Source organism: Rhodamnia argentea, chromosome 8, assembly GCF_020921035.1.
Source record: "Rhodamnia argentea isolate NSW1041297 chromosome 8, ASM2092103v1, whole genome shotgun sequence".
NCBI lineage: Eukaryota > Viridiplantae > Streptophyta > Magnoliopsida > Myrtales > Myrtaceae > Rhodamnia > Rhodamnia argentea.
The window spans coordinates 11,598,115-11,613,737 of record NC_063157.1 but is presented as its reverse complement, the minus strand read 5'-3'; the positions used below and the strand labels follow the sequence as shown (position 1 = coordinate 11,613,737).

Here is a 15,623-nt window from a genome sequence, read left to right as displayed (position 1 = left end):
AATATAATTGTTAGTTTGCAATGGAACTTCCAATCTCCATAAGAAAAATCGAATGTCCTTACATTTAAATTCCGTCAACTCTCTTCCCGTCTCTGGCCAATCGCCGGTCCATGGACTATACGGGATTGTTTCAACGTCATCTCTGGATGTATCTCGGGTGCTGAACTCAATTGGCAAAGTTTATGGTCGGTTGGACTATAATCAGCAACGCATGATCTCTCATCAGTCTTAATTAGCACTCATGTAGGTGTACAGGTAGTGTCACATGTAATGACGACACCATCCATGGTACCATTGCACATGTATTGGGAATCAACTCAAATTGCACCAACCGCACATAATCCGCCGAAAGTAAGCGCATCTGATTCATAGTACTGTCTCCTGTTTGACAATTGATGGGAAAAGCAACAGGCAAATTTTGCATTTTGTCATGTAGAGATACTCCTAGTCCTCTGTTCACGTTGCTCTTGGTAAGAATTTTGCGCAAATATCCTGTTCCGGACTTTGTTCGCCTGCAATGATCAGTTCACGACATGTTAAACGAGAACACATTAAACTCGTGTCGGTGTGCAATTTCGACCTCCTGATTGATCTTTAGAACGAGCGACGTTAGGATCCGCGCGCAGATTCTGGCCTGGTCGTCTCAAAAGGTGCTGTTCAAAGTGTAAGCGGTTTTCTTTTTTTTTTTCGGTAAAACGTGCATCTGCTGAGGCAGAGGAGCTTTTTTTGAGCAAGCACCTGCTTCTGCCAGTTTGTGGCTCCAGTAACGAGAAAGAGGAGAGCCAATTGCACGGCGGTTCCGGATACGACACCGATCCAAAGCCCCTTGGCTCGTAGATGCAGGACAAAGCCGGAAATCACTCCGGTCGGGAGTCCTATCAAGTAGAACGCCCCGAGATTTATGTACGCTCCTATGTGCTGCCATCCGGTTCCCGTGGCAACTCCTGATTCATTGAACATGAACAAATCATTCTAACTGGTGGTAACAAAAACTGAACTTCCTAATCTGTAGTAAGAGCCGAACCACAAGTGACTGAGTACGATTTCGATTTCTCAAACTTTTTAAGTAGAGTCGAGGAGGTAAATGGAAGGAATAGAGAAGTGTAAGAGATGACCAGATAGGACTGCCTGCAAACTGTCCATGAAAATGGAGAGACAAACAAGAGGAGTCATGACTCCAATGTAATGCACCACTTGCTTCTCGTTGCTATAAGCATATCCCAGGACATGACGGCAGCAGAAGAGCGCGGTTCCCATGATGACTGCTTCAATACTAGCAAGTGACAGTATTGCCAGAACTGCGACTCTAGCCCGGTTCGGGTTCCCTGCTCCGAGCTCGTTTGAGACCCGAGTACTGCAAAACCTCGAAAAATTATGTCCTTTTAACACTTACAACATGCTTGTATCACATTCTTTTGACAGCACATTACCGGGGATTGAGGGAAACGTTAGTTTTACCTGGCAGCAGCTCTAAAACCATATGATATGGTGAAGTGCAATGTAGAGATCGAAAAACTGAAGCAATAACCATTATGACAGTTAGATAGATTGGCGATTTATATGGGAATGATTGCTGAACTGTTCTATATCATACCATATGGAGAGAACCGAGGTCTCCAGCTTTGGATTCGGTGAAAGGCCCGATAACAATGTGAGCAGCTCGCACGACCACCATTTTAGGCTGCAACCACGGGCATCAAGAAAAAGTTGAAGAGAGGACGAAACAGCAAGAAAGTTTTTCTTTTTTCCAGGACTAGAATTTCTAGGACTAGAGAGACTGACCAGATCATGAAAGCAGAAGGCACTCCGAATCTGAAGAACTCGGGGATTCCAAGGAAGGCATTCCTAGTGAAGTGCCCACGGGTTCTCTCACATGCTGAAGAGAACACCATGTAGAACCCGAGCAGCGTCACATTCAACCAAGTCGATATGCTGCAGGCCAAGGCCGCGCCTGGGCTTCCTAACTCCAGTTTGTACACAAGAATCCAGCAAAGGGGTATGTGGAAACAGAGGACCAAGAAGGAGGTGAGGAGCATGGGTAGTATAAGGCTTTGAGTTTGGAGAAACCGAACAAGTGGCTTGAGGATTGCACCCCCAAGCAGCGCAGGAATTAGCCACATCAAATATTTTCTGGCTTCCTGTGAGATTACATGATCTTGGTGCATTAGTTCCAGGAACTTGTCCATGAAAATCCAGAGGATGCAAATTGGAAGACAAACTAGAATGAGAGAAATAACGGCGCTGTAAAGGTAATCTCTGAGTTTCTGGTATTGTCCCGCACCATAAGCTTGCCCGCATAGAGTTTCAAGTCCGCCAGCCAATCCTGTCTGCTAGGAATATCAGATTTTACTGAGATTTCTGTTGTGTAAGAATTTGACCAAGTTACTTAGCAAAGGCATCGGCTTACATGGAGACTGAAGCCAGTGACATTGGCAAGAGAAGTGGCGATGGCAACGCTAGATAGCGAGAGCTGGCCAAGGTGTCCAACAGCAACCATCGACACAACTTGCACGAGGTACTGCAACACCGTAACTGCCACCATTGGAGCTGCTATACGAGTGGCCTTCTTCAGTTCTTGCACGAATTCATCTCTCGTTAATGCCCATTTCATCTGCTCGCTCTCCGGCACCTCTTCCATGGCTCTTTGGGTCAATTTTAGGACTGCTCATGGATGCAACAGTTTAGAAAAGAAAGAGCGAAGAGGCAATCTGCAATTATTACGCTATTCTTGAGTTTGTCTCGAAGTTGCATTTCACTAATCATTGCCTCCTGAAAGATTTAGTTGATCAACCTGGTCAGTTTGTGACGGATCGGAGGTTTTTAAAACACAATAGCCTGATTAGTCTAGGATTTTCTTGAGTAATATAGAATATTCCGGGGGGAGGGGGCGGGGGAGTAGTATTCAAAATTCATACGTGCATTTTATGGAATTTTGGTATTAATGAGGTTGATGGATCTTCACCTTGAGATGAGGAAAGATCTACGGTTATAATTTCAGGTCCTCATATACAAAATAGGAAAAAGAGTAGGACTCAGACCCCGATATTTTAATTGAAAGAAGAGGGTCTTTTAGCGTCAGCCAAATTTAAAATCAAATATGAGTTCTGGTCTTAAAATGATTGCTTATATCACTTACAGAAAGGAATAAACAAAAAGCATTTCCATCGTCCACGAAAATATTTAGTTACAAAATGTTGTCGATAATGAAAACATTTCTCATCGATTAATTAGAGAATTGTTTTCTAAATCATTCGTTCTTTGGGGAACAAACTAAGGGTATTTTGTAAACCCACAGTTGTTTAGCCTTACAAAACTGCTTGATTAATTAAATCAAGGAGAATTACCTTGCAGCTCCAAACAATCACGCCTTCAGTAAAACAAGCGATCTCAATTGGACGTACTGCACAAATCATGAAGTTTCAGACATTCAAACAGCTCTCGTGGGACTTCTGTTGTGCTGCACCACATGGGCGTAATACCAAATCCTAGGATGAAGACAACTCTGTCTGATTACATCAACCGCGGCACCAAAGGCTAACCCATCATGAACACGAAAAAAACTCGGAAACTCTCGCAGATCGTATGAATGCTTGGATTCCTGTATGTTGTGGCACCAAAAGTGAGAAGGGAATGATAAAAGGGCTCGTCCACACGGACCTTGTAATGAATCGCGCAGAGAGGGAGAGTGGAGGACGCGGATGAAATATGTCTTGACATTGCAGGAGCGATGTATATATCCTCCATGGCGGAACGATCACGCATTTGCCGGGTGGACCGTGGATCGTAAACAAATTGCCGTATGCCTGTCGGATGGGAGCAAAGTTGCATGAAAGGGATGAGCACTTTGAGCACAACACGGCGTACGAGATTCCGCAGGAACATATCAGACGGGGTTCGTTTCTGGACCTAGGATTGTCTTTGACAAGTCATTGTCTGCAGGAACTTCATATTGTTCCTAGGATATGTCCCTCCTGGTTCTCTTTTATTTTATTTTTTTCCCGAGGAGTCGTGACTGCCGTCATTTATCGAAGTGGCAATTTCACTCTTATGTATTGCAATTTTGATGAGAGCCGCTTTCCTCGTTCTCAAGGGTGCGTTTGTTTCCTAAAAAAATAGGCGATTTGGAAATTATTTTTTTAAATATAATCGCTTGTATCGCTTACAAAATGAACGAACGACCAAAAAAAAAAAAAATTAATCGTTCACGACAATGTTTAGATATTAATTTTTGTCCATAATGAAAATTTTTATTAAAAAAGTAAATAAATAATGATTTAAAAAAATAAAAATTAGTAATTTTTTAAACATTTATAAGAAACGAAATTTCCTGTATTGAATTAAATATCAAAGTGTTTTAACAATATAGATCGAGTCGAGTATGGGTCGAGAAACTTGCATTGCGATAAATGTGTTCTAATAGGTTATATGAATCAATTTGGATCGGACTATAATGGTCCGATCCAAACCCGATCCAATCCATCCGTTTGGCAGGTTTACTACTTAGGTTTCATATCATATAGGACATCCGTACATTTCGTGAAGATTAAAAATCGAATTCTCAGTTAAACGGCAGAATTTGACCTTCTGGTCCTAATCCTGTCAACAAACCTCCATATTTAGAAACTAGACATACCGTAGCTTTAGGACCTTGGACACCGCACCGACAAATCAAGAATCATGTATGCATTTCATTAAGGTTAAGGATCCGCATTCGTCGATATCAATTGGAATCAAACTCCTAATAAAAATATGTCGTCATTCCGTTGCTCTGCATTCATTTTTTTTATGCCAAACTTCTTCGGCTCTTGTAAACTAAGGACAGCCTACTTCATGTCCTCGATGCCACCGGCACAACCTGGTTTTTACGGCAAAGCCCATTTAGGATTTTTAGCCCAACCCAAGCCCATTAAGACCAATTTCTTGGCCCACCAAGCTCCCTAACCTAACCTAAGCCCGACTAGGATAAGATTGAAAGCCCAAGGAAAACTCGGGCCCGTCAAGGTCCCTCAAATATAAGAGAGAGGAACCAAGATCTTTTGTCAACTTTGAAATGCGAATCATTAGGAAGATTTATAGTAAATAAAGGTCTTTTCCTACAAAGAGCGTTAGTTAGATCAGATTGTAATCGACCTTTTTTTATTAGTCCGATGTTTTCGTTACTGTTCTCATCTCTTCTTGCTTCTCGGCCACAGTCCAATATCTTTCGCAACATTAGCAAGAATGATTCTTAGTGTGAAACTTGTGATTACTTTTTATTTTTGGACATTCTACATAAATTTCTGACATTTATAGAATCTTTCTTAAAGAAGTCAATTTCCTAAAACCACAGAGTTTGACCAGATCATCGCAGCATAAGGAAATCCGTATCCGAAGAACTCGAGGATTCCATGTCCCCTGGCATGCTGAAGAGAACACGACATAGAACCCGAGCAGCATCTCATTAAGCTGAGATGCCAAAGGCAAAGGCCGCGCCCATGCTGCCTAGATCCAATTTGTACACAAGATTACAGCAAAGAGGTATGTGGAAACAAAGGACCAAGAAGGAGCTGAGGAGCATTGGTAGTATCAGGCTTTGCTTTGAGTTTGGAGAAACCGAACAAGCGGCTTGACAGTCACGCCCCAAGCAGCACGGATGAGCAACATCAAGTATTTTCGGGCTTCAAGCAAGATTACAGGATCTTGGCCCATTCATTCCAGGAACTTGTCCGTGAAAATCCAGAGGATGCATACTGGAGGACAATTGAAAATGAGAGATATGGGGGCGCTGAAAAAATAAACTCTGAGTTGCTGGAATTGTCCCGCGCCATAAGCTTTTGTCCGCATAGAGTTTCGAGTCCTCCAGCCAATCCTGGGTGCTAGGAACATCCCATATGACTTAGATTTCTGTTGCTTGAGAACATGACCAAGTTCCTAAGCAATGACATTGGCTTTACAAAGAGACTGAAGCCTGTGACATTGGCTAGAGAACTGGCAATTGCAACACCGGATAATGAGAGTTGGCCAAGGTGTTCGACTGCACATGGCTGGCACGAGGTACCACAACACTGAAGCTGCCACCATTGGAGCTGCTAGGCAAGTGGCCTTCTTTAGTTCTTACGCGTATTCTTCTCTTGTTAATTGTCATCTCATTTGCTCGCTGTCGGACACCTCTTCCCTGGTTCTTTGGGTCAGTTTTAGGACTGCTCCTGGATGCAACATTTTGCAATTACTACATATTCTTGAGTTTGTCTCCAAGTTGCGTTTGGCTAATTATCGTCTCCTCAAAGATTAGTTGATCAACATGGTCAGTGAACGTATGACAAGACCTTTGGGGAGCTTGTTTTTGGGACAAAAATAATGTTCGAAGTACTATAATTTTTTTTTTCTTTCCCCCAGAAGTTACGAAAAAAACTCAGCGCCCATCATATTATTTATATTTGACTAACTTGTTCAGAAATAATGAATGCTTATTGTTGACTTATGTCTGACCCATTGTAATAATCATAAAGCAACAAAAATAGTAAGGAGAGGCGAAAGACCATCCTCAAGGTCATTCACTAGTTCATGTAATGTGGTCAGTCAACAGAAAAGATTGAAAACAGAAGAAAAACCAATAATGGAGAGTCGCTAGGCCTTCAAACTTCAAAACAATCAAATTCTCTTCCCCGGAGTTTGCTTCTGCACAACTAATGGCTCCTTTCTGTTTTCGCTTTCTGCTAATCTCACCCTCAATCCTTTTTCATTTTGGCCTCTAGTAAAGCCCTTACAACATCCTCATCCTCCTCTGCGATCTTCACAGCTTCGACCATTAGATCCATCTGACCAGCAGGGGTCTGCCTTAGATTCATCTTCCTCAGGGTCTCTTTCCCTATCTCCAAAGTCGGCATCTTCTCGATCTTGAGCTCACTGAGGATTGCAATGCTGCCCTTTTCTCGCAAAATCTTGATGGTCTAGGCACCATTTCTATATGGTATGATGCATATGGAGGAGGAGGGTGTGAGGGAGAAAGAACTCAAAACTGTGTAGGATGGCCCAAAAGAGCCTTGCCTCATATTTTGATATGTCATTAATAAGCCATCTTGTCCTCCATGGCTATGTTCATCTTCTTTCGAAATATGGAAACGAAAAGTTCATGTTACAGTCGTCCTGGTCTTCCATCTATGCATGGATCTCTCGTTAGGTCTTGTTTCTAATCAAAACCCTCCTCCAATTTCAAGAACTATGGACCATTGTATTCTACAATTCATGAGCGAGGATCATGGGGTGCGGTCTCTTTTGGTAGTTTAAATACTTCGCGATCTTTCCTTTCCCAATGTAAACTCCATGAAATTAGGATAGCATTGCATGTGTTAGTTTGCCCCATGCATTCATGACCCTAATCTAATCCTTCCCCTGCTCTTGCAAACCGACTTTCTGATCAATCCATCCATTGATCATGCACTCGTACGTATGAGGACACAATCTGAATCAAGTAGATACAGTACTCACAGCTGTACAAGTAGGCCAAAACCATCCACGGTACTATTGCACATACACTGGGAATCAACTCAAAAGTTACACCAACTGTACGCGTTCCGCTAAAAGTAATGAACAGCACTAATATTTCCTATTAACAAATGATGGGAAAAGCAACAAGCGAAATTCGCATTTTGTCATGCAGATATAACCCTATCCTCTGGGTCACATTGCTCTTGGTGAGGATTTTGTGTAAATATCCTCTTCCTGGTCTCGTTCACCTGCAACATAAGTTAAACGAGGACATATTAAACTTATGTAGCTGCGGAATTTATACTTCCCACTTGAACTTTAGATTGGGAGACTTCATGATCCACGGCCGGATTCAGGTAGGCCATTCCTAAAAGGGCTGCTCAGAAGGTTTTGTTAAAGGTGGAAGGCGTTTTTCGTTTAAATGTCATATAGATGTGCGAACTTCACAGTCTAACTACGTGCCATCTACAGAAGAGCTTTTTGAACAAGCACCTGCTTTTGCCAATTTGTGGCTCCAGTAATGAGAGAAAGGAGTGCACGGCAGTTCCGGACACAACACCGATCCAAAGCCCCTTGGCTTGTAGAGGCAGGACAAAATCGAGAATCAGTCCTATTGGGAGTCCTATCAAATAGAACGCCTTGATATTTACGTATGCTCCTATGCATTGCCATCCACTTCCCCTGGCTACTCCTGATTCATTGGACATGATGAAATCATTTCAACTGGTGGTCAAATTACTGAAGTTCTTAATATCTAGCAAGGGCCAAACCACATTTGACGAGGACAAATTCCAGAGAGAATGTCTCAAGACGTAACGAGTACGATTTCATAAACTTTAAGCAGAAGTGTAAGAGCTGACCTTATAAGACTGCTTGTGTACTGTCCATGAAGATGGAGAGACAAATCAGAGAAGTCATGACTCCAATGTAATGCACCACTTGCATCTCATTGCTGAAAGCATATCCCAGGACATAACGGCAGCGGAAGAGCACAATTCCCACGATGACCGCTTCAATAATAGTGAGAGACAATATTACCAGAACTACCAACCTAGCCTGGTTGGGGTTCCCCGCTCCGAGTTCGTTTGAGACCCGAGCATTGCGAAAACTTGAAAAACCCATGTCCTTTCAGAACTTGAAACATAACTTGCATTGCATTCTTGTGACCGCACCTCACTGGGGAGTGAAAAAATCGCGAGTTTTACCTTGCCGCGGCTCCAAAATCGTATGGCACAGTGAAGTGTGTTAGTGTTTAAAGATAAAAACAGAGGATTGAAGAAGTGTTTTTGGTACTGAAGAAGAAAAGGAAGATACGTATGTGCAGCCAACAAGGAAATCTTCTTCTATTTGATTTCTCAATCTCAAATTTAAAGTCTAAACAAACTGAAAGTGAGAGAATCATGGATCAAAATCCCAACAACATATCTAACTACTTCCTAAAGACTAGGACAATGTGATTTTATTAACTGAAACAAACTAAAGAAAAAAGAAACGTATTCAAAGAACACTTGCAGCACTGAAGCAATTTTATAACACTCCTCCTTGCTTTAGGTGCTGCAAATCCCGAGCTTCTCCCTTAGATCTTCAAATTTGCTTACAGGCAATGGCTTCGTGAAAATATCTGCCAACTGATTTTCTGATTTGCAATAAACAAGTGCAATTTCGCATTCTTTCTGCACTTCCCTTAGAAAGAAAAACTCGATTTTGAAATGCTTAGTCTTCCCATGAAAGACTGGATTGTGAGAAATTGCAATTGCTGCCTGATTATCAACAAGAATTTTCGTGTTGTTCCACTGCTTCAAGTGCAAATCACATAAAATTTTTCTTAGCCAAATTGCCTAATTAACTGCTACTATGGCTGCTATGAACTCAGCTTCTGTTGTGGACTGTGCTACAACTTCCTGCTTCTTAGAGCACCATGAGAAAATTCCTGAACCAAGACTAAAACAATAACCAGAGGTACTTTTCATATCATCCACAGAACCTCCCCAATCACTGTCAGAAAATCCCAACAGCTTGAAATCTTGGCTTTTCTTAAACTTCACACCAAATTCAATTGTTCCTTTAATGTATCTCACCACTCTTTTTACTACTCTTAAGTGCATTTCAGTAGCACAATGCATAAAACGAGATAAGAGACTTACAGAAAATAAAATGTCTGGTCTTGATGTTGTGAGGTACATTAGACAACCAATCAGACTTCGAAAGTAATCCTCTTCAACTCTGTCAGTCCCGTCCTCTTTGCTCAAGCTCTCCTTTTGATTCATTGGAGTGGCCATTGCCTTGCAATCCTCCATATGAAACTTCTTGAGAATTTCCTTGGCATACTTCTTTTGACAGATGAAAACTTCATCTTCCAACTGCTTAATCTCCATTCCCAAAAAGTATGTCATTACTCCAAGGTCTGTCATTTCAAATATCTGCATCATTTCTCTTTTGAACTCTTCAACAAGCTTGGCATTACCACTTGTGATTAAGAGATCATCAACATAAAGAGAGACTATGAGCAGATCATCTCCCTTATGTTTCATATAAAGAGTAGCCTCTGACATGCTTTTTTCGAATCCGAGGCTTGAGAGATGCTCATCTATTTTGCTATACCATGCTCTAGGTGCTTGTTTCAAGCCGTATAGAGCCTTCTTGAGCAAGTAGACCTTCTCCTCTTCACCTTTTTCCACGAATCCCTCGGGCTATTCAACATAGATCTCCTCCTGCAAAATACCATTCAAGAATGCAGATTTTACATCTAGTTGAAACACCTTCCAACCCTTTTGAGCTACAATTGCTAACAAGAGTCTTATGGTGTCCAATCTAGCCACAGGTGCAAAGGTGTCTGAATAATCAACACCAAAAATCTGTGCATACCCCTTAACTACAAGTCTAGCCTTGTACTTGTTGATTGAACCATCTGCATTTAACTTGGTTCTGAACACTCACTTTACTCCAATAACCTTTCTATCCTTCGGTTTGTCAACAAGCTCCCAAGTCTTGTTTTTTCTTATCATTGACAACTCCTCTTCCATTGCCTACTTCCAGTTCTGGTCTTTAATAACTTCTTCATACCCTGCAGGTTCACAAATGGCCACATTGCATCTCTGATAGATATCGGAGAGCAATCTTGTTCCATGGATTGGTGGATCATCTTCCAACTCTTCTTGCCATAGTTCTGTTGCTTTCTCTTCTATTGTTTGGAAGGGAAGACTTGATTTCTGCTTGCTCGTGGATGCTTCTTGTGTCTGTTTCCAATTCCACTTCTCATCTTCATTAAAGAACACATCTCTACCGACAATTATCTCCCTCGTTTGAGGTTGATACACCTTGTAGGCCTTGGAGGAAGAACTGTAACCCACGAAGATGCCCGGTTTTGACTTCTTGTCAAGTTTATCACGCTTGACCTGTGGAATGTGAGAGAAACACATACAACCGAACACTCTAAGGAAATTGAGTGAAGGTTTATAGCCATACCATGCCTCGAATGGAGTTTTGTCCTCTAATGCCTTGGTAGGCAATCTGTTCTGCAAGAAAACCGCAATACTTGCTGCCTCAGCCCAGAAATTCTTTGGTAGCTCCTTTTCATGAAGCATGCATCGAGTCATTTCCATTATGTATCTGTTTCTCCGCTAACTGACTCCATTCTGCTGTGGAGTGTAGGGAGCGGTAAGTTGGTGCTCGATGCATGATTCTTCACAGAACATACAGAACTGCTCTGAAGTATACTCCCTTCCATTGTCAGACCTAATGCATTGAATGTTGCTACCACTCTGCTTCTCCACCATTTTCTTGAACTTCCAGAACGTGCCAGCCACTTCTGATTTATTCTTCATGAAAAAAATCCAACACATTCTACTGAAATTATCTATGAAAATAACGTAGTACCGACTACCTGCGAGTGATTGAGTTCTTTGAGGACCAGCAACATCTGTGTGGATTAATTGCAACTTGTGAGAGGCTCTCCAAGTTGATTTAGGAAATGGATTTCTATTTTGTTTACCGAATTGACAGGCATGACAATTCGGTAAATGGTCTGCAAAGACAGGTAAACCATTTGACAGCTCCTTTTTCTTCATCAGCAACATTCTTGAAAGGTGACAATGGCCTAGTCTCTTGTGCCAGGTCTCAGTCACATTCTCCTCTGTGGAATAAGCAGCTTGTACCTCCTTGGTTGGTTCAAATGAGAAGCTCTTGCATCTCATTTTTTCTTTGACGATTTCATTTCCATTTGCATCTTGAATGAGGCAAAGTTTATCTTCAAAGAACACCTTGAATCCTTTTTCAATGAGCTGACCAACACTCAACAAATTTTGGTCGATATCAGGTACAAAGAGAACATCTGAAATTGACTTTGTACCTGAATTTGTTGAGATAGCAATGGTTCCCCTTCCCTTCACCGGAATATAGTCACCATTTCCTATTTTGACCTTTGTGATTGCCGTGGGCTTCAATTCTTTGAAAAGACTTCGATGGTGAGTCATGTGGTTTGTGCAACCACTATCTATCAGCCAACTCACATTTGATTCTCTGCTTGAGAAGCAAGTGGCTACAAACAGTTTATCTTCCTCTTCTTGGTCTGTAACTTGAGCATCTTCTTCCTGCACTTGATTTTTATTCCTGCATATCACTACCTTGTGTCCGAGCTGATTGCATTTGGAACATTTGGCGTCAGGTCTCCTCCAACATTTGAATGGAGGGTGACCTTTCTTCCCACAGTGATGGCAATGAGGGTATTTACCCTTAAAATTTCCATTTCTGCTTTTGTTGCTACTCGAAGTAGGAAAAACTGAATTTCCCTCTTGGCTTTTCTTCTTTTTCTTCTTGTTTTTGTCAGCTTCATGATGTTTTGTAGGTAAGGCTCCTTCAATTTCACCTTCCTGCCTCATAGCTCTTCTTTGCTCTTGCGCTTATAAAGCATTCAACAGTTTTGCCAGAGTGATTTTTGACATATCCTTAGTGTTTTCTAAGGATGTAATTGTGGCCTCAAATTTTTCAGGCATCGTTACAAGGATTTTTTCAACAATCCTTGATTCTGGCAGAGAAGAGCCGAGTAGTCTGACTCGGCTTGGAATGCTAAGCAACCTGTCAGAATACTCTTTGATGGATTCAGTCTTTTTCATCTTCTGCAACTCAAAGTCACGTACCAGATTCAACACTTGCATCCCTCGGATCCTTTCATCTCCTTCGTATTCAGTCTTGAGATAATCCCATATCTCCTTTGCTGACTTTAGATACATGATACGAGTGAAGATGTTGGATGAGACTGCAGCAAACAAGCAGGCCTTTGCCTTTGATTTCTTCGTCTTCTTCTCCTTCTGTGCTTTGATCTGCGCCATGGTGGGATTGTTAGGAAGAACAGGAATTTCATAGTCTTCTTCCACTGCTTCCCAAAGATCCAAAGCATCCAAGTATGTCTCCATGCGTACTGCCCAAATCTGGTAGTTGTCTTCGTCAAACACCGGCTGAGCAATTGATGAGAAACTGGATTCGGCTTCCATGATGCGTCAAACTCACACACAGATCCCTTAAGAAGAGAGCTCTGATACCAATTTGTTAGTGTTTAAAGATAAAAACAGAGGATTGAAGAAGTGTTTTTGGTACTGAAGAAGAATAGGAAGATACGTATGTGCTGCCAACAAGGAAATCTTCTTCTATTTGATTTCTCATTCTCAAATTTAAAGTCTAAACAAACTAAAAGTGAGAGAATCATGGATCAAAATCCCAACAACATATCTAACTACTTCCTAAAGACTAGGACAATGTGATTTTATTAACTGAAACAAACTAAAGAAAAGAGAAACGTATTCAAAGAACACGTGCAGCACTGAAGCAATTTTATAACAAAGTGCAATGTAGAGATCGTAAGACTGAACCATTAGCATTATAACAGTCAGAAAAGGATTGCCGATTTGTGTAAAAAGGATTGCTGAACTGTTTTATGCCATACCATATGGAGAGAACCGATGTCTCGAGCTTTGGATTCGATAAAAGGCCCAATGACAATGTGAGCAGCTCGCAGGACCACCATTTTAGGCTGCAAGCATGGGCATTAAGAAACAAATGAAGAGAGGATGAAACAGCTAGAAAGTTTCTCTTTTTTGGGACTAGAGAGACTGACCATGTCATTAAAGCAGAAGGAACTCCTTATTGGAAGAACTCGAGGATTCCATGATAGGCGTTCTTAGTGAACCATGCACGGGTTCTCTCACATGCTGAAGAGAACACTACGTGGAACCCGAGCAGGATTGCATTCAACCCAGTCGATATGCCGAAGGCCAAGGCGGCGCCTGTGCATCCTAGTTCCAATTTATACACAAGAACCCAGCAAAGGGGTATGTGGAAACAAAGGATCAAGAAGGAGCAGAAGAGCATGGGTAATATCACGCTTTGAGTTTGGAGAAACCGAATGAGGGGCTTGAGGATCACGCCCCCGAACAGTGCAGGGATGAGACACATCAAGTATTTACGGGCTTCGAGCGAGACTTCAGGATCTTGGCCCATTCGTTCCAGGATCTTGTCTCTGAAAATCCAAAGAATGCAAACCGGAAGACAAACGAGAATTAGAGACAAGGTGGCGCTGAAAAAATAAACTCCGAGTTTCTGGAATTGCCCAGTGCCATAAGCTTGCCCGCATAGAGTTTCGAGTCCACTAGCTAATCCTGACTGCTAGGAATACCCGATATGACTTAGGTTTCTGTTGTTTAAGAGTGTGACCAAGTTATTAAGCAATGGCATTGGCTTACAAGGAGGCTGAACCCAGTGACATTGGCCAGAGAAGTGGCGATGGCAATACTGGAGAGCGAGAGTTGGCCACGGTGTCCGACCACGACCAACGGCACGACTCGCAAGAGATACTGCAACACCGAAACCGCCACCATCAGAGCTGCTATGTGAGCGGCCTTCTTCAGTTTTTTCGCATAGAGATCTCTCGTTATCCCCCATCTTATGCGCTCGCTCTCCTGCAACACTTCCATGGCTCTTCCGGCAGGTTTCAGGACTGGATGCAACAGTTTAAATGAAGGATGAGTGAAGAGGCAATTTGCAATTACTACGTTGTTCTTGAGTTTGTCTCCAAGTTGCGTCTGCTGACTAATCATCGTCTCCTCCGGAAAGATTAGTTGATCAACATGGTCAGTGCACACATGAAGAGGCAACTTGTGTTGGGACAGAAACAACGTTCAAATTACCAAACTATATCCTTCAAAAGTAAAAGAAAAACAACTTAATGCATTATTTTATTTGAATGAAGAGGACTTTTTTGGCGTCAGCCAAATTCAAATCCAAATCGATGGGATTTCATGTAATAAGTGAAGGAAAGGATTGACTCGAAATGACAAATTGTCCAAACGGATCTTGTAAGGAATAATCGCAAGGGAGGGAAAGTGAGGGCGTGCATGCTGTGAAATAACGGAGAAGCTACGTAACTCAAAATCTAACCCGAGAGATGGAAATTATCAGAGAAATTAAAAAGAAACCATGAAGTGCGCGAAAGGTTTATGTGGTTAGTTTTGAATATCGATAGCTATTTCATGGTAGATATGTCAAACGGGGTGGCATGGGTCGGGTCGAAAATGATCCGACCCATATTGATCTATTTAATCGGTTTTGACCCATTTCCATGCAATATTAATATAATGATCCATACCCAACCCATATTGCTAAAACACTCTCATATTTAATCTAATTTAAAAAATTTATATCTTGTGAATATTTATTGTTTTATGACTAGATTGACAACTCATACCCCACGAGGCCATCGATCGGCGACCGGTGGGCGCGACGAGCGACCGACGGGTGGTGGGCGAGCATCGGGCGGTCGGCCACTTGACTTTTAAATCGTTATGTAAAAGAAAGAAAGAAAAAAGGAAAATGAAAAATTACAAATTAAAAAATCAGAAATTAAAAAATATATAAAATATAAAAACTTCAAGAGACACATGAATGGGATGACTCAACTAATAATATTTACAAACTGAATGGGTTGTAAATAGTTTAAAATATGGGTTTGTCTTTAAATCCATTTACCACCCACATATAATTAAGTTTATAACTCAAATACATTAACGACCCATTTATTAAAATTTGACTAACTCATATTTGACCTATCTCATTAAATATGGGTTAAAATATGAGTTTTCAACCCGTTTTGACATCTCTAATTCGCA

General features: G+C 41.6%; 2 protein-coding genes, 1 long non-coding RNA gene and 1 pseudogene across 3 annotated transcripts; 1 reads left to right on the top strand and 3 right to left on the bottom strand.

The window, feature by feature from the left end:
* Nucleotides 1-267: 267 nt before the first annotated feature.
* On the top strand, nt 268-844 carry LOC125316362. Its single transcript, XR_007199601.1, has 3 exons — nt 268-351; nt 437-664; nt 716-844. It is a non-coding gene; the product is annotated as an uncharacterized LOC125316362 (long non-coding RNA).
* LOC115745418 (protein DETOXIFICATION 14-like) lies at nt 268-3,668 on the bottom strand. The gene is made up of 8 exons (XM_030680948.2): nt 3,345-3,668; nt 2,408-2,661; nt 1,783-2,327; nt 1,595-1,681; nt 1,459-1,515; nt 1,116-1,354; nt 739-944; nt 268-512 (listed from the first exon to the last, which is right to left on the bottom strand). The coding sequence occupies exons 2-8, from the start codon at nt 2,636-2,638 to the stop codon at nt 429-431; spliced, it is 1,449 nt and encodes a 482-aa protein (XP_030536808.1). The 5' UTR covers nt 2,639-2,661; nt 3,345-3,668; the 3' UTR covers nt 268-428.
* A 3,763-nt stretch (nt 3,669-7,431) lies between these two features.
* On the bottom strand, nt 7,432-14,452 carry LOC115745386 (annotated as a pseudogene).
* Nucleotides 9,190-10,622, bottom strand: LOC125316358 (uncharacterized mitochondrial protein AtMg00810-like). The gene is made up of 2 exons (XM_048284525.1): nt 9,612-10,622; nt 9,190-9,397 (listed from the first exon to the last, which is right to left on the bottom strand). The coding sequence occupies exons 1-2, from the start codon at nt 10,017-10,019 to the stop codon at nt 9,359-9,361; spliced, it is 447 nt and encodes a 148-aa protein (XP_048140482.1). The 5' UTR covers nt 10,020-10,622; the 3' UTR covers nt 9,190-9,358.
* Nucleotides 14,453-15,623: the final 1,171 nt, after the last annotated feature.